The sequence below is a fragment of the Melospiza melodia genome, chromosome 7 (genome assembly GCF_035770615.1).
Source record: "Melospiza melodia melodia isolate bMelMel2 chromosome 7, bMelMel2.pri, whole genome shotgun sequence".
NCBI lineage: Eukaryota > Metazoa > Chordata > Aves > Passeriformes > Passerellidae > Melospiza > Melospiza melodia.
The window spans coordinates 30,133,656-30,152,395 of NC_086200.1; the positions used below are offsets into that span (position 1 = coordinate 30,133,656).

General features: G+C 53.5%; 1 protein-coding gene across 1 annotated transcript in view; it reads left to right on the plus strand.

The window, feature by feature from the left end:
- Positions 1 to 18,740, plus strand: part of PTPRS (protein tyrosine phosphatase receptor type S) — a 150,391-nt gene that overhangs the window by 41,246 nt on the left and 90,405 nt on the right. The window contains exon 2 of the mRNA XM_063161109.1: positions 13,069 to 13,236. Within this exon, the coding sequence (XP_063017179.1) occupies positions 13,149 to 13,236 (88 nt within the window). The 5' untranslated portion in view covers positions 13,069 to 13,148. The remainder of the gene's footprint in view (positions 1 to 13,068; positions 13,237 to 18,740) is intronic.

The following is an 18,740-nucleotide window of genomic DNA, read 5'->3' on the forward strand; positions in this document are numbered from 1 at the left end:
CTCCCCCAGCATCCCAGTGGTGCCATGGAGGAACCAGTGCCCATCTCCCCCAGCCACGCCTGCCTTGTGGTGGGAGCCAGGAGCTGGAATTCCCTGCACGGGCACGTCAGTGCAGAGCAGCCGGGCTCTGGGGCTTTTCCAGCATGAAAGGGCCCCGTGTGTGTGTCTGGGGAGGATCAGGGAGTGTGCAGATGTGGTTGTGGTCAGGAAGAAGCGAGGGAAGGAGCAAACCCTGCCCCTGTGACTGTGGGTCTGACTCAGCCCTGAGCTTTGGCTGAAGGGAGCCCAACTCCTTGTGCCTAACTCAGTTTTGTCTCACTCCTTTAGACCAAGCTGGGCCTGTAGTGCTGGAGGGAATTAAGGGCCACCCCAGCAGAGGGATTGGGGTGAATAATGGGGATTTTTGCTCATTGTGCTGCTTGCTTTGCCCAGCACTGGCTCCTCAGGCTGTGCATTTATTTCTGGGCATCTCTCAAGGTGCTCCAGGCACAGGGGACACCAAAAACCCGCACAGCCCAAAACCTTTCAGAGCAGCTGAAGCTGCCAACCATGCAAAGGCACCCAGGAAATGATGAGGACTGCTCATTGTGCTGGCAGAGGGAGCCAGTGCCAGAGAGTGCTTTTGGAAGGGTTTGTCTCACTTCCTGTCAAATCAATATTTATTCACAAATCTATTTGTTTGCTTTTGTCATTGAAAACTCTTGTGGGCTTTTTTTGTGTGTGTGTGTGCGCGTTGTTTTGTTCCCCTCGTGTATTTTTGGCTGTGCAGTGCTGGCGAGAGGGGCTGCCACAGCCTTTCCTGGCCGCTCTCCTTCCAGCTGCTCCTCCCAGCCCAAGAGAGGTTCTGAGCCTCTTGTGTGAGGTGGGACCTGCCTGGCAGCTCTGCCTGGGCACAGCTCCCTCCCCACTGCCCCTCGTGCCCTTGGGCTGCAGGGATGAGGGGTGGAAGGGGCTGGCCTCAGTGAACACGAGCGGTGATTTTCCATTTCTGTGTTATGGATCTCAGTGGAGCAGGGGTGTGGAGTAGATCAACCAGCCCCCAAAATCATGGGGTCGCAGAGTGGTTTGGCTTGGCAGGACCTCAGACCCCATCCCGTTCTACCATTCTACCCCATCCCATGGGCAGGGACCATTTCCACTGTCCCAGGCTGCTCCAAGCCCTTCCATCCTGGCCTTGGGGATCCAGGGGCAGCCCCAGCTTTGGTCCTGCTTGAGTTCCACCATTCCCACCAACCTTCCCCTTCACTTCTGCTCCATTTTACTGTGAGTGAAACAAATCATGGGCTGGGGCTTTGCTCTCCCTCCTCTGTCCTCCTCCATGCCCTGACTCATCCCTGATGCCAGAGCTGTTTGTTCCTCCCCTGCCCTGCTTTTACCTCCTCCTGGTGCATTTGTGCTGCTGAGGGGATGGGGATGGGGTGAGAATGGGAGTGGGGATGGGATGGGATGGAATGGAATGAGATGGGGATAGGGACAGGATGAGATGGGGATGGGATGGGAATGGAAATGAAAATGGAAATGGAATTGGGATGGGGATAGAATGGGGATGGAATGGAATGGAATGGGGATAGGGATGGGATAGAGATGGGATGGGGATGGGAATGGGGATAAGGATGGGATGGGAATGGAAATTGAAATGGAATTGGGATGAGGATGGGGATAGGATAGGGATGGGAAGGGATGGAATGAGATGGGGATAGGGACAGGATGAGATGGGGATGGGATGGGAATGGAAATGGAATTGGGATGGGAATAGGATGGGAATGGAATGGAATGGGGATAGGGATGGGATGGGGATGGGATGGGAATGGAAATGAAAATGGAAATGGAATTGGGATGGGGATGGGGATAGGATGGGAATGGAATGGAATGGGGATGGGGATGGGGATAGGGATGGGATAGAGATGGGATGGGAATGGGGATAGGGATGGGATGGGAATGGAAATTGAAATGGAATTGGGATGAGGATGGGGATAGGATAGGATAGGGATGGAATGGAATGGAATGGGGATGAGGGTGTGATGGGGATGGGTTTTCAGCCCCTCTGCCTCCCTCCCTGCCTGGCCCAGCCCTTTGCACCTGCCCAGAGCTGCAGGATGGGGACGGTGCCATGGCAGAGCTGCAGGTGGAATAACCCAGGGATTTTTGGAGCCAGCTGAGGACCTGCCATGCCCCAGGGTGTGGGGAGGGCTCTGCCTGCTCCCGGGTTTGTCTGCTGAGCCCCATAGCTGGAATGTGATTTATCTGCCCCCAGCCAAATCACGCAAAGCTAAATTGAGCTGTGGCAGGCGAAAGTGTGAAGCGTATTATTAGGAACAGGGAGCTCTTGTTCCACAGCTGCTGCTGCTGCTGCCGTTGGTAATTAATGTTTGAGGAATTGCAGATCTTCATTAGGAGAACAATTAGATTAACGAGAGAACTCGAGCCGAGGCTGTAGTGGGAAAGGGCTGGGGGGAGGCTTTAAAAACAAACTCCAATCCCTCCCTGGCAGCCTGCCCCGCTGCTCCAGAGCTGTGCTGGAGCTCTCGGAGGCACTGGGAGGAGACTGGTCCGTGGCAGGCACGCAGGGAGCGTGTGGGGGCTTCATTAGGGGCAGGAAAGAAGCGATCCTTGATTGCCATCAATATTTCAGGCACCCATTGCTCAGCCCGGCCCAGGGTTATTAGCAGAGAGAGAGCTCTGGGCAGAGGCTGCTCAGGGCTCTGCAAGGTCCTGGGCTCGCTTCATTAAAAGCTTTAATTGGTGTCCTTGTTGCTGGAATCACTGACCCCTTCCAGGCAAGAGCAGCCTGGCCACGAGGTATCACCTGCAGGGCCTGGCCTTAATTCAGGCCAGTAAACAGCCCTGAAGTTGAGGGGTTTAAGATGCTTCTCGTTAATATTCTTTCTGCAAGAGTTGTTTGGGGTTCTCCCCACCCCCTGCTTTCTTCCCTGTGCTGGCTCCATCCATGAACCCGCAGCAGCTTTGCCCTCGCACGGGCGAGGTGCTCGCAGCTGGCTGATGAGCAGGATGCAGCAGGAATTCACTCAGGATAAATGAACCGTTTAGAGAGGTTGTAAAACCACAGCAAGCAACGGCAGAAGGGAGGTTGGAAGGTCAATTAGTCCCTCTGGCTGGCCCAAGTGTGTTTGGGAGTCGTTGGGAGGCAGATGCATGCCTGGCCTTCCTAAAAACTGCAGTGGTGGTGTGCCCATCCCTGGGCTGTGCCCATCCCTGGTGCTCCCAACACCCTCTGGATCATCCCCACCATGCCCAGCTTCTGGTGAAAAGGTTAGCGGTTTTTAATGGAAAAATGGAGGTTTTTAATCTTTCCTGGTTTTAGGAAGTTTAACCACAGCAAATTCTTGCTCTCCAGCCAGGTGGGAACCCCTGAGTGCTGCCAACAGCCTGAGCTGGGGTGGTTCCACCTTCTGGTGGAGCTGTGGCAGGGGATGGGAACAGGAGGCTCTTTAAGGTCCCTTCCAAGCCAAACCAGTCTGGGATTCTGAGGGGAGGCTGTGGCTCAGCTCTCAAAAACAAGAGAGGGTTTGGGACAGAGTGTTATAAATCCCAAAAGTGCTGGAGAGGGGCTCAGCTCCCCAGCAGAAAGGTGGAAGTTTTGCCTTTCAGGGGACAGCAGATTTCTCCCTTTGCTAATTGATGGGGACAAAAAAAAAGTTGAATTTCCTGGCGGCTCCAGATGGTGCAGTGACAATGAAGCCATTTTGTGCAATATGGTGGCTTCTGCCTGTCCAAGGAGAGATTTGCTGTTGGAGCAGCTCCTGCTTGGCTCAGTGCCCCAAAGGTGGAGGAGTCACTCCAAGGCCTGGCTGAGGATCAGGGCCTTGGGAAGCTCCTGATGAGCAAGAGGAGAGGAATGTGCTGTTGGGAGGCAGTGCCCTGCTGGAGATGGAGCACACACATCCCCGTGGCCTGGGGATGCTCCTCGCCCGGCCAGGAAATATTATTGCATGTTTAATTCATGGCCCTGCAAAAACATCGCTCAGCCAGCCTCGTCCTGCTGATCCTGCTGCTGATTGACTGCCACCAAGACCCCGAGATGATCTCAGCAGCTTGTCAGGAGGAGCCCTTCTGCTGCTTTGGAGTGAAATCCAGACCGACGTGCCGAGCAGGTGGAGGCTTCCTGAGTGCTGGGTAATGGGGACGTTCTCCCAGGGTGCTCCCAACAAGCTCCTCTCCTACAGCAGCGATGGCACCGGCCTCCAAATGCTTATGAATGTTTTAAGGCAGCTCAGATGCGTGGCTGGGCTGTGCAGGGGCTGCTGGATGCCAGGCAGTGGGAGCAGCCACCTCTGGGCTGGGCTCTGCAGCTGCAGGGAAGGGGAGGAACACGCATTCAGACCAGCTGGGTGAGATCAGGCTGTCAGGCGGGAGCTGCAGTGCTCTGGGGATGGTGTTACTCCCAGTTTCTGCCTGGTTAGCAGCCCCTTAATTTTGCGTTTTGTACGGGAGGTGGAATGGCAGCAGAGCCCTGCCTGGCTTGGGAGCGCCCCTGGCTTGTGGCATCTGAGGGTTGCTGCACGTTGCTGTGGTTTGTGGGGCTTCACTCGGTGCATGAGGGGGATTTCTGGAGGCAGCTGGAGCTCTCTGCAAGGATGTGACAAGAGCCAGAGGCTTCCCCAGACAGACAGCCTGGGATTAAATCAAGGAGAGCAAGCACAGAGCGTAGATGTGGCCTCCTGACCCCGCTGCTGACCTTGAGCAGTGCAGCCTGAGACTCTGTCCAGTCTCTTCTGGTGTCCACAGGTCTGCAGGGCTCCACCAGCCCGAGCAGTGACCCAGCACCCTCCCAGCTTAGCTCTTAAACTCAGATGAGATCACAGCAGCAAGTGATGGATGGGGTTTTTTCTTTCTCCCCTCCTTTCTTAATCTCCCCTGGCTGGTGGGTCTGAGACACAGGATTCCTGCCAGAGCAAGGGAAGGGATTTGCTCATCTTCTGTCTTGCAAGCTCAGAACCAAATCCTCTTTGTGGAATTTAACCCCCTGTGCTGGCTGGCAGGGCTGGAGCTCCTGGCACGTGGGTGCTGAAGGAGAAGGCGTGGTGAGCTCCAGAAGGGAGGCCCAGGAACATCTCAGTGCTCTCTGAGTGGGGCTTGGTGGCAGCACCGTTGGACAAAAGGCATTGCTGGGCCTGTGGATGTGGGGCCACCCTGCCCTGAGCCCTCCTGAGCAACGCCCAGGGAGGAGAACCCTTCCTAATCACCTTGATTAGCTCTCCTCGCCGGTCACTAATCAGCAGGGTGGTGATGAAGGCAGCTCTGTGCCGGGACAAAGAAAGACAAGGCTCTTTATCCTGCTTGCTGCAGCTCAGCAGCCCCTCCAGGCCTGCAGGGGGATTTGCTGGGGGGGTTTGTGGCTGCTCCTCTGTCCCCTCCTCACTGGGGCACAGCCCTGCCTGTTCCATGGGGCGTGAGCGGAGCAAACGGCTCATCAGCTGTGCTGCTGCCACGAGGATTTCCATTCACCACCAAACAGCAATTAGGAGAAACTTTGCCTGTTTGCTTCCCTACTTTTATTCCCTGTTTGTTTTTTCAGCGATGAGCAGAGGGCACTGCAGCAACCCCATGGCATCCCCCAGCCTGGTGCCCAGGGATGTGCAGACAAGGCTGGCCATAAGGTCTGCAGGCCTTAAAAAGGAAATTTATTTATTTATTTATTTATTTATGTATTTATTTAGTGTTTCCCAAGGCTCTTGGCTTGGGGTGTTGCTGGGCTGGAATTCATGGTGGTGGTTTAGCAGTGCTCAGTGTCACAGGGTGGTGTTGGTGGCCCTGGGAGGGAGATACTGGTGGTTTAGCGGTGCTGTCTCTCACCAGGTGGATTTGGTGGCCCTGGGAGGGGAATTTTGGTGGTTTAGCAGTGCAGCCCTTCAAAAGATGGTGTTGGTGGCCCTGGGAGGGAGATATTGGTGGTTTAGCCATGCTCAGTGTCACAAGGTGGTGTTGATGGCCCTGGGAGAGAAATGTTAGGGGTTTAGCAGTGCTGTCTCTCACAAGGTGGTGTTGGTGGCCCTGGCAGGGGGGTGCTGGTGGTTTAGCAGTGCTCAGTGTCAGAAGATGGTGTTGGTGGCCCTGGGATGGGAATGTTCGTGGTTTTAGCCATGCTCAGTGTCACAGGGTGGTGTTGCTGGCCCTGGGAGAGAGATGGTGGTGGTTTAGCAGTGCTGCCCTTCAGAAGATGGTGTTGGTGGCCCTGGCAGGGGGATGCTGGTGGTTTAGCCATGCTCAGTGTCAGAAGATGGTGTTGGTGGCCCTGGCAGGGGGATGCTGGTGGTTTAACCATGCTCAGTGTCACAGGGTGGTGTTGGTGGCCCTGGCTGAGCTGCAGGACAGGGCTGGGATGCAGCTCCTTCCCAGCATTTTCAGTCTGCCAGCACAGACACACAGGGATGCAGCCTGTGCCCCGAGGAGCTCCCAGTCTGTCAGGCAGCTGAGCTGGGCCTAATGATGAATGACTTCCTAAATAAATAAATAAAGCTCAGAGGCAGGGAAAAGGAAACGTGAGGCATTACCCTGAGCCACAAGGCAATTCAGCTGACGGCTTGTGCTGCCCAGGGGCGCTGGGCAGAGATTGGGCTGGTTTGCTGGGAAATGCTGAAGGATGGGGAGAGTTTGTGTGGAAGGGCAGGAGAATGGGGGGGCCTGGATCAGATCCTTCCCTTTGTGCATCCTGGAGGAGAGCCCAGCCCTGCAGAGAGCCACATCTGCTCTGCTCTGGTTCAGGAGGATGCTCTGGGTTGTTTCTGTCTGGATTTTGAGCAAGGGGATCCTTTGGGGTCCTCCCAGGGCAGGTTGCAGCCTGGGCTCGGGAGCTGTGCCTCCTCCTGTTCCTCTTTCTCCTGCTCCTCCTACTTCTTCTCCTTCGTCTCCTTCGTCTCCTTTGTCATCTCCTTCGTCTCCTTCGTCTCCTTCGTCTCCTTCGTCTCCTTCGTCTCCTTCGTCTCCTTCTTCCCCTTCTTCCCCTTCTTCCCCTTCTTCCCCTTCTTCCCCTTCTTCCCCTTCTTCCCCTTCTTCCCCTTCTTCCCCTTCTTCCCCTTCTTCCCCTTCTTCCCCTTCTTCCCCTTCTTCCTCTTCTTCCCCTTCTTCTCCATCGTCTTCGTCTTCTTTGTCTTCTTCTTCCCTCCTCCTCCTCCTGTGCCCTGTCCGTGCTGGGCAGCACCTGCTGAGCGCTCCTGACACATCCCTGCCTGTCACAGCTGTCACTGCAGGGTGAAATTAATTCCTCCCGACCATCCCAGCCCGGCCCTGAGCTCTCCCTCTGCTTTGTCCTGCAGTGACCGCGGTTTAACCCTTGCTGTGCCATCACACACGGGGCAGGGAGCAGCGAGTCTTGGAGCTCCCACACCAGCTATGCCCCAGAGTGTCCCTTGTGCCCACTGGGGACGGTGCTGGGCACTTCACACTCATGGGAGGAGCAGAAATGCCACAGGGGGAGAAAAGGAGAGAAAGAGAGGCTCTGTGTGTGTGTGTGCACATGCAAACACGGCGAGCTGTCCCGGTTTGCAGTTTCCTCTGGTTTCCCACGTTGTAAAAAGGGATAATGCTGTCATATTAAAGCACTTGGAGATCTGGGGATGAAAAGCAGCGAATAGGACCGAGACAGTCCTGATCAAAGCTCTTTTTTTTCCCCTCCATCTGTGTTTGTTTCCCCGTGGAAGATAATGCTCTGCCTCTTTCTTGTAAATATTTTTTTAAGATCTAAGTGACTCCGTGATAGATAAACAGCCGTGCTTCACTCTGAAGGATCTCTGCTGCCTGCTCTAATTGTGTTTGCCGAGCCCCTGGCCTGCCTTCAGGAGTGCCTTGGGGAGCTGCATTCAGGCCCAGAGGGGAAACTCTGTCCAGCAGCTTTGGGGTGCAGGGCAGTGGCAGGGAAATGCTCCATCACCTCCTTTGTTTTGGGTAGGATCAGGCAGATTTGAGACCTGCACAGCTGGTGGAGATGGCAGCTAAAGCAGCCAGAGTGTGGCTGCCCCACTGTCCCTGGCAGTGCTGCAGGCCAGGCTGGAAGGGGTCATGGGTACCCCAGGGATGCCCTGAGTGCCATCCCTGCCTTTGGGGGAACCAGGGGATCCCTGAGTGCCATCCCTGCCTTTGGGGGATCAAGGGGATCTCTGGGGCCCTGGGTACTCTGATTCCTGAGTGCCATCCCTGCCTTTGGGTGAACAAGGGCATCTCTGGGGCCCTGGGTACCCCGATCCCTGAGTGCCATCCCTGATTTGGGGGAACGAGGGCATCTCTGGGGCCCTGGGTACCCTGATCTCTGAGTGGCATCTCTGCCTTTGGGGGAACCAGGGGATCCCTGAGTGCCATCCCTGCCTTTGGGGGAATGAGAGCATCTCTGGGTACCCCAATCCCTGAGTGCCATCCCTGCCTTTGGGGGAATGAGCGCATCTCTGGGTACCCTGGGTACCCCGATCCCTGAGTGCCATCCCTGATTTTGAGGGGAACAAGGGGATGATCTCTGTGGTCCTGTGCAGCCCAACCCATCCTGTGGGCTCTGCAGGGCTCCAGAGCCATCTCTGCACCTTGGCACCCCCTCATTGCCCAGGTGGGCCCCTGTGCCAGCTCCCTGTCCCAGCCCTGGCTTTGCCAAGGCCAGAGGGGCAAGCTGGAGCTGTGGGGCAGCGAATTCAAATTTCATCTCTGCCCTCCCCAGGGGAGGTGCCAGACGAGCTGGTGGTTGTGCTGAAAGCTTTTCCTTCTCTCTTTCAAGAGGTTGCTGGGAGGAAATGGAGTGACCCGGTGCCCCCTGTTAATGTGCAGCACAAACGGAGCTGCTGCTGCTGCAAGGAGGAGCCCCCAGTGCAGCCCTCTGCCTGCAAGGTGTTTGCTTCCATTGATGTGTCTGATGGGAGCAATTCTCCCACAGCAGCTGCTGCAAATGAAGATATTTAATCATCTCCTAGACCCTGGTTGGAACTTTTTGCGCAGAATTTCTTTAAAATCGCCCTTCTCACACAATCAGGTGAAACACAAAAGAAGCCCAAGTGCTTATTTTTTTAAATTTCTTTAATTTTTTTGAAATTTTTTTTTTTGGTGATTTATTTCTCCAAGTTGTCATATTGAAATGAATGCAGGGTTCCTCCCTGCTGGATTTTTTTCAAACACGCAGCAAATGTTTCAATTACCAGCTCTGTGGGGGCTAAGAACAGGTAACATATGGCAAAATATGAGAGGCTGTGGATGGTGCCCCATCCCTGGGATTGTTCAGGGCCATCTCTGAGCAGCCTGCTCTAAAGGAAGGTGTCCCTGTCCCCAATATGATTTTTCATGTCCCTTGCAGCATTCTGCCTTCCTGTGAACACTTCTGCCCCATCCCAGTGTCTGCCACTGTGGCTTCCAGCAGCATTTCCCTCCCTGATTTCTCTCAAATACTTCCAGCAGCGTTTCCCTCCCTGATTTCTCTCAAATGCTTCCAGCAGCGTTTCTCTCTTGGTCCCTGAGCACCAAGGCAGCCAAACCCCCTCCTCCAGTACCCCCTCCATTCCCAAAGTAGCTTAAAGGGAGTTAGGTGTCCAGCACCCTCTGAAACGGGACTTGCTGGGGGGAAAATCTTCAAAAGCATCTTAGCAGCTTAGCTTAAGTCCCTTTGACTCCCAGGGGAACTTAAGCTCTTAAGAAATGTGGGTGCTCCGGAGCATTTCACCCTCTGTGCCTCGCTCCCCTGGCTCCTGGCTGCCTCCCAGCAGCTGCTCCTTGCAAACACTCCTCACTTTTATTATTTTTAATAATGCCCTGTGCTTACAGGCTGCACACATGGCCTTGCTTAGAGCTGGAGATTAGGCAGCACACAGGAATGAATGTCTTACAGGAGCTCCTTTACTGTAAGAATTAATCTTATTCCTGAAATGTGACCGTATCTAGCGCAAATCTGACCCCACTGGGGGCCATGGCTTCACTTAATTGCATTCTTTAGCAAGGATTGAGGTCTATTAGGTGGTTTGCTTGTGTTGCAGGGGACCCTGTGCCAGGGAATTTAGTGAATTTTGCAGCTCTGTGGAGCAGCACAGGAAAAGTGCCATTATGTTGGCTTGGCTGGTGCCAGCAGCTTGGCTGGGCGCTCAGGGACAGGCAGGGGTGAGCAAAGCTGCTCCAGAGAGAGCAAGGTAAGCCCTGAGGAGGGGTGGGCAGGGATGGCAGAGCCCTTCGGGATTGGAGCTTTCATCAGAACAATTCCCCACTGGGTTTCAGCCTCCTTGTGTGGCAGCAGGGTGATCTGCTCTGGGGCAGGAATTGTGTCTGTTCCCATTTCCAGGGCAGGCTCTGCCCCAGCCTGTCCTGCCCGTCCGCAGGGGAGCCAGGTGGGTGCCCGTCCTGCTGTCCTGGCAGTCCCTCGTGCAGGCATGGGGCTGCTCTGAAGGATGAGCTGCTGGATTGAAGCTGACGTGCCCTGATATCTCTGCCAGCACTCCGTGTCTCCGGCAGGGGCTGGGGAAGCACGTTAGCGCTGGAGTGGAAGTGTCACCCTCTGGCATCTCCTCCCTTCGTCTTGGAGCTGTTCTGGATCCCCTTTTCCAGACCTTCTCCTTCAGAGCCCATTACAGGGCAGGAAAAGCCGTGCTGGGTGTGGGAGGGTGGCGCTGCCAGGCTCCTCTCTCCGGGGGAGGCAGAACGTTGAACATTTCCCTGACATTCAGCTCCATCCTGGGGGGACTCTGGGGATGTGCTGCTTCTCTTGGCGGCTCTCAGCTGTGGAAGATCATTGGTGCCGTGTCTGGGGAGCGCAGGAGGCTCAAGGAGGAGTTTGGTGGCATTTTTGGCACTGGTGGGGGTGGAGATGCTGCTCTGATAAAGGAAAGAGGGAGTTTCTGAAATGGTGGCTGAGCCAGCGTGGTTTGTTGGGTTTTATTTTAATACATTTTTATTTTATTTATTTATTATATTTATTTATTATATTTATTTTATTTTAATTTAATACCTAACAATAATACACATTTATTTTATTTTAATCCCTAAAATAGTTGGGTGCATCCTTGCTCTGTGCAGCGCCAGCCTCGCTGGTGGGAATGTGAGTGAAGGAGGGAGAGCCAGGGAGCTGCAGCCCAGCTCTCTGTGCTGTGCTGGCACCGCTGCCACATCCCCACTTTAATTAACAGTTCCCATCACAGCCATTCACGCTGTTCCCACTCTCTGCTCACCCCTGACAGCCACAAAAGAGACCCCAGCGTGCTGTTCTGTGCCCTGGAACCCTGTGAACCCCGAGCTAGGGCTGGCTGGAGCCTCTCTGTGTTTCTCTGAGTGTGTCTAGAGCAAACATTTGAAGAGATTCCCAGTGATAGGATTGGGGTTTTTTTCCCCTTTTTTTTGTTCCAGTATTTGTGCTCTGAAGCACGGTGGATCTGGGCTAGCACAGAGCACACAGCAGAGGCTTTGTAATCCTCAAAGTGCAAAGCTTCTCTCTGAAAAGTTGTTCTTTAGGGCTGAGTACGTATGGGGACGTCTTGTTTATCCTGGCTTTTCTTTTAATTCTGCACACTTCAGCCCTGGAGAGTTAATGGGACAGAAAAAGATGAAAATGCCCCTTCACACTGCCTGTCCCGACGCTCTCCCACCCTGATGTGTGTCAGAAAGCTTCAACAGCCTCACCATCCCCTTAGTCCTCTCAAAGCCTTTGATCATTGCACAGTATCTCCTACCTGGCTCTCCTCCAAAAGGTGATAAACCCTGGGTTTGATTTCTAATTGGAGCAGTGATAGCGGGAAGGAATCCGTCAGATCTGAGCGCTGCTCGCCCGGCTCTGGCCATTATCCCCGATGGAAACCTCTGAGCTGCCAACGCCGTCAGGAGGCTGTGGCTGCAGCTCCACTCTATTTCCAGCCCTTCTGGGGCAGATCCCACCTGTGGCACTGAGGGAAGCATTTCCCAGTGCTGACACGCAGCACTGGGGTGGTGGGTGAGAGCACAGAGCTGCTCTGACACCGTTCCAGCCTTGCGCTGGGATCAGGGTAAAGCTGTGGGCAGGGAGCTCCCTTTGGAGGCAGCACTTGTCTCCATGGAAAGGTGCTGGCAGGGTGAGGGCAGCAGGCTGGTGCTGAGCTGGAGCTGCCCCTGCTGCCACGTCCAGGGCAGAAAATCTCCCTCACTTCCCATGGAGGCTGTGTGGGCTTGATCCACCCTGCTCCAGGTATTCTGTCCTCCACAGTTCCTCTGTGTGCTGCGAGTGGGGAAACTGAGGCACTGAGTGGGTAGGGGCTCTCAGACTGCTGCAGCCCCAGCCTTGCTGGAACATTTCCAGTGTGTGTTTGCTGTGCAAAAGGGGCTCTGGGACACCCCAATGACACCTGGCTCTGTGGTGGGGGAGCACAGCCTGTCTGGGCAGGAGCATCTCTCTAGAGGGGGATTTGTTGCCTTCCTTGCTGGGTTTTTCATGTGTGAGGTATTATATTGGAATTAAATCCATTTTAGGTTTGCTTCTTTGCCCTGTGCTTTTGTGGAAAAATCTCCCTTTCAGAGGGTCCTTGGGTGCTGTGCTGGTGAGGGAGGGAACCTGATGGGTTAAACTCCTGATGGGTTAAACTCCTGATGGGTTAAAGCTGGGCTGAACCTGATCGGTTAAACTCCTGATGGGTTAAAGCTGGGCTGAACATGATGGGTTAAAGTCCTGATGGGTTGAAGCTGGGCTGAACCTGATGGGTTAAACTCCTGATGGGTTAAAGCTGGGCTGAACCTGATGGGTTAAACTCCTGATGGGTTAAAGGCTGGGCTGAACCTGATGGGTTAAACTCCTGATGGGTTAAAGCTGGGCTGAACATGATGGGTTAAAGTCCTGATGGGTTAAAGCTGGGCTCACCCCATGAGGCTGGTCCATGGAGCTGGGCTCAACATATAGAGCTGGGCTCATCCCATAGAGCTGAGTTTAACCCATGGAGCTGGGCTCACCCCATGGTGCTGGGTGGGTGCTCAGTGCCGCCCCTCAATGCCACCCCTCAGTGCCACCCTGGGGAAGGGAAGGTGCCCGTGTCCCTGCAGGCCCGTGCGCTGCCATGGCCACTCAGGCCCTGCCCAGCCCCTGCCCACCCCCTGGCCATGCCCAGCCCCTCAGATCTGTCCCTTTGTGCCCCACAGGTGCTGACCAGGCTGGGGAGACGCCGCTGACCAGGCTGAGCCGGAGCCTGCCCGGCCGGGGCCCAGGGCCTGTGCAGAGGATGAGGATCCTTCCCAGCCCTGGAATGTCTTCGCTGCTGTCCCTCGTGAACGTCCTCTCCGTGCTGCTGATGGACTGCCTTGCTGAGAGTGAGTGACTCTGCTGTTCCCTGCTCCTTTCTTCACCATTCTCAACAGTTTTTCATTTCCCACCACCCTTAACTCTCCACCAGTGCCTTTCCATTTTTCCCAGCCCCACGGGCAGCTGGGTCCTCACAGCCTGCTTTGAGTTCCAGGTTGTTCCCAAGAGCTGGAGAGAAGGGAGGAAGCTGCCTGAGAGCCTTCCCCCACCTTTTCCAACCCCATCTCACCCATATTGTCCCCTCCTGCTCCTGCCTTTCACTGGTGACCATTGTCAGGTTCCTTTCTGGGGCTGGATTCCAAACAGCATTTCAAAAAAGAGCATTTGTGTTTCTCCTTCCCCTGAGTGAACCAGTTCCAGTCCAACACAGTTTTTATCTTTGCTGCCTTTCAATTCCTGCTTTAAAAAAATGAAAAGGGGAAGGAAAAAAAGGAAAAAAAAGAAGTGAAAATCTTCAGCGACTTGAGTGTAATGTTCCTTCGACATGAAGGCTGATCGCTTGGGATCAGTGGGGAATAGACTTTTCCAGGCTGATTGAATTATGAGGGTTTTTTTTTCCTCCCCAGCAAAGCTGCTTGAAGCTGGTGAGAGGGCTGCTCTGGTCAGCGCAGCCCTTGACAGCTTTTCACGTAATCGCTTGGTTATCAGGGTTTATTAGGATGACGGGGATTGAATGGATCCGCGACCTTTTGTTGCCGGGAGATGTTTTTGGAAGGGTCCTTTCCATCCTCTCTGCAGCAAGCAAGTGGGGATGTGCCTGCCCTTGCCTCTCTCTGAGTTTTGCTGGGTTCATGCTTAATCCCTCTTTGCAGAGAGGAGCACTCACGTGCAGGAAGATAATGTTGCGTTTTATTCTTTTTTTCATTTCGTGAGCCTGGCGAGTGAGCTGGGCTCTGGGAGGTTCACGGTGGGGTGATCAGTCTGCGCCTCAAATTGTGTCCAGAAAGAGACCCACAGCTTCAGCTGAGCTGAGTGGAGTGGCAGCAGCACGGCAGAGTGTGGCAGGGAATTGCCTTTTGCCCCAGGATTTATCCAGGGGTTTATCCTACGTTGGTGATGGAGCTGATGCCATGCAGGGTCTTTATGAGCACCCAGAGTCAGTGGGGGCTGCTCTGTGGGCCCAGGGTGGCTTTGTTGGCTGTGAAACTGGGAATCTCCATTCCTGGCTCTTGGTGCAGTGCAGTCAGGAGTGGGGAATCAGTGGAAATCACTGGGAATCAGTGGAAATTTGGAGTCAGGGCTCCAGGGTCTCGTTCTTGCCACTGGTTTCCTGTAACAGCACCTGGCAAAATCAGTTTGCAAAGCAAAGTCCATCTCTGCAGGAGTGGATGGAGAGCTCAGGGGTGCTGCAGCTCTGCAGCCTCTCTGTGTAAGGAGAGCCCCAGTTGATACCTGTGAGAATTGGGGTCCATTTGAATTTTGAGTGCGCAAGGGGTCCTGTGTGCTCAGTGCTGGCAGGGACACGGCAGCATCAAGGCTTCTCCAAACCATGGCTGAGTGACCTCAGTTCTCTCATGCTTTTCATTTTCCTGGGAAGGAACAAACACTCTTTGGGGTGAGGTTTTGCTCAGGGATTCCAGCAGAGCTGGGAGATCCCTCGTGCTGCCTGGCTGCTCCAGAGCCCTTTTGGGGGAATTGTGCCCTCAGGAAGGGTTGGTGCTGGCCACACACAGAATGCACCCGTGGTGTGGCCTGAGCCCTGCTAAATCTGGCCAAGTTTCCCTCTCCTGTATTTCTGCAGTGTCCTTGGATCCTGAACTGGGAGGGTTTGGTGCTGTTTTCCCTCTGGCTGCTCACAGATGTCCGTGCAGGAACTTTGCAGGTTGCTGGGATGGGGCTGGCTGCTCTTACCTGCTTGCTGTGCAGATGTTGGGCCAGATGTTGTGTCTGCTCTTGACCTGCAGCATGCCAGCACCTCCCTGCCCTGTGCCCCGGGGATGCTGCCTGGTGCCAGCTGTCTCTGGAGCTCCCAGCCTGCTGAGGATGAGCGTGCAGTGAGCTGGTGATGGTTCCTGCCCTTGGAGGGGCTCCTGGGTGATCCCACTGCAGCCAGGCTGAGCTGCAAACAGCAAACAGCTTTGTCTGTCACAGCTGCAGAGCCTGTGAGAGGAGCTGTCCCTGCTCTGACAATGTCCCCTCCCATCAGATGGCCCCGGGCTCTGTCACATTCCTGTAATCCCTTGGCCAGCGTCCATTTGGCCACGGCGCTGACCCCATTTCTGCCCTGATTCACCCCAGGCCCTGCAGCCCCCGGGCACACCGTGCTGGGAAGAGAGAGGGGAAACCCCTGGGACTGTGGATTTTGGAAGGGCATCACCTCCCAGCCTGGCAGGGAGCAGATCCCAGAGCCTGGGCTGAGCTGGGGCTCTCCTCTCTCCCAGTGCAGCTCTGTGGCCTCTGCAATCAAAGGACCATTAAAACACTTCCCTTCTCTCCCAGGCTAATTGATCTCAGTCAGTGATTTAAATCTTTCTGTGGCAGGAGCATTCTATTTAAAGGAAACTGCCATTTAAATTAAAAATCCAAAGCACCACGCTACTTTCTGCCCGCTGTTCCTCCTTGGGAAGCTGAAGAGAACAATAATTGAAAGGTGTGTGACACAGGCATGCTCTTTCTCTTTTCTCTTTGGTTGAATGTGGACATTTTCTTTGTTTCTTCCATGTGCTCAAAGGCAGCCATGGAACTGGAAATTACTGATTCCGTGATTATTTTCAGTGGTGCCATTAAGTGGAAAGTATGATCCTTTTCTTGAGAGGTCTGCTGTTTGTGTGAGTACCATGAATTGGCATGGCTGCAGGGAGTCAGGGAGGCATCCCCAGGAGCTGCACAGCCAATTGTGCCCCTTGGAGCTGAGAGGAGCCAGGCAGCAGAGACAGATGAGTCTGGAGAGAGGAATTGCTCCCAAATTGCTGATGGAGCCGGGCACAGCACCAAGCCTTGCTGTTTCCTGTTCACACACCCAGAGCCAGAAAGCCTGCATGGTGAGCACCCTAAAACCTTTTACTCTGTGTGTGCAGAATGAGTGAGCACCCTAAAACCTCCTAATCTGTGTGCAGAATAACTGAGAGCCCTAAAACCTCTCACTGTGTATGTGCAGAATGAGTGAGCACCCTAAAACCTTTTATTCTGTGTATACAGAATAACTGAGCACCCTAAAACCTTCCATTCTGTGTGTGCAGAATGAGTGAACACCCTAAAACCTCCTAATCTGTGTGCAGAATTACTGAGCACCCTAAAACCTCTCACTGTGTATGTGCAGAATAACTGAGCATCCTAAAACCTCTCGTTCTGTGTGTGCAGAATGAGTGAGCACCCTAAAACCTTTTATTCTGTGTATACAGAATAACTGAGCACCCTAAAACCTCTCATTCTGTGCATGTAGAATAACTGAGCACCCTAAGACATCTCACTGTGTATGTGCAGAATGAGTGAGCACCCTAAAACCTCTCACTCTGTGTATACAGAATAACTGAGCACCCTAAAACCTCTCACTCTGTGTATACAGAATAACTGAGCACCCTAAAACCTCTCACTCTGTATATACAGAATAACTGAGCACCCTAAAACCTCTCACTCTGTGTATACAGAATAACTGAGCACCCTAAAACCTCTCACTCTGTGTATACAGAATAACTGAGCACCCTAAAACCTCTCATTCTTTGTGCGCAGAATGAGTGAGCACCCTAAAACCTCTCACTCTGTGCATGCAGAATAACTGAGCACCCTAAAACCTCCCATTCTGTGTGTGCAGAATGAGTGAGCACCCTAAAACCTTTTATTCTGTGTATACAGAATAACTGAGCACCCTAAAACCTCTCATTCTGTGCGTGTAGAATAACTGAGCACCCTAAAACATCTCACTGTGTATGTGCAGAATGAGTGAGCACCCTAAAACCTCTCACTCTGTGTATACAGAATAACTGAGCACCCTAAAACCTCTCACTCTGTGCCTGCAGAATAACTGAGCACTCTAAAACCTTTCACTCTGTATATACAGAATAACTGAGCACCCTAAAACCTCTCATTCTTTGTGCACAGAATGAGTGAGCACCCTAAAACCTCTCACTCTGTGTATACAGAATAACTGAGCACCCTAAAACCTCTCGTTCTGTGTGCACAGAATGAGTGAGCACCCTAAAACCTCTCACTCTGTGTATACAGAATAACTGAGCACCCTAAAACCTCCCATTCTGTGTGTGCAGATTGAGCACCCTAAAACCTCTCATTTTGTCTGTCCCTGGTGTGGCTGGGCAGGAGCTGCTCCTGCCCAGATGTGCAGGGCACAGCTGCTTTTGGCCAAGGGCAGTGGTCAGGCCCCTGTGCCCCCCGAAGGAACCACGTGCCCCCTCCAAGTGCTCCTCAGTTGCACATAAAAAGCCATTTAGTGCAAGGAAATGTGGCCATTTTTCTGACTGGAATCAGCATGCTCGCTGTTTTCAAGTGGATTTTTCTCATTGATTAAACCTTTGTGTTTTACAATAGCACTTTGCTAATTGGCACTTTGCATACACAGAAGGCTGGTGCGTGGCTCTCTCCACCCCAGCAAAGATTTAAGGGCAGGGAACATTACTTATTACTTACATTTCCTTCCTTTTATAAATCACCGTATAGAAGCCTTACCAGCACACTCTGAAGTATTACCATAAATAATTAAATCTAAATTGCAATTGACAAAATAAAAGAATAAAGCCCCTTTTATGATGCATTACCCTGGCTTTCTTCCCTTTTAATTGCCCTTGCTCCATCATTAATTTGCAGAGCGCAGTAATTCATGGGAGGTGCGTGTGAGGGGGGCTCTGTGAGCATCCAGCAGAGGCAGCAGCCAGGTTTGCAGCACGTGGGGCTCACAGAGGTGGTGGAGAAGCTGTGGTGGGATGGCAGAAGCTGTGGTGGGATGGCAGAAGCTGTGGTGGGATGGAGAAGCTGTGGTGGGATGGCAGAAGCTGTGGTGGGATGGCAGAAGCTGTGGTGGGATGGCAGAAGCTGTGGTGGGATGGCAGAAGCTGTGGTGGGATGGCAGAAGCTGTGGTGGGATGGCAGAAGCTGTGGTGGGATGGCAGAAGCTGTGGTGGGATGGCAGAAGCTGTGGTGGGATGGCACTGGAGCCCCTCCAGGTCCATGTTCAGGCTGTATTTTGGGATCTGGTGCCTTGTTGAAGGTGTGGGGCATGGAAGGGCTGTGCTCTGTGCCACCAGGGGCAGGAGCTGGTGGCTTCTCAGGGCTTTACTGGGTGGCTGTGACCCCAAGATTGTTCAAAGTCTCTCTTCCCAAGCGCTCTTCAGGCGCTTGAAGAATGAGTTGGAGCTCTTCATTTCTCGGTCTCAAGGTTGTTTTTTGTATCTTATCTATAAAAAATTTTCTCCTGTCCTGCTGAGGTCCATCCAGCAGGACAGTCCAGGCACTCTGCCTGCCCCCAGGGCAGTGTTATGTCTTTATACTAAAAACTACCTGTACAATATTTACAATTACTTTCCAATACCTATCACCTGTGTTTGACAGTGAGCTTCTACTC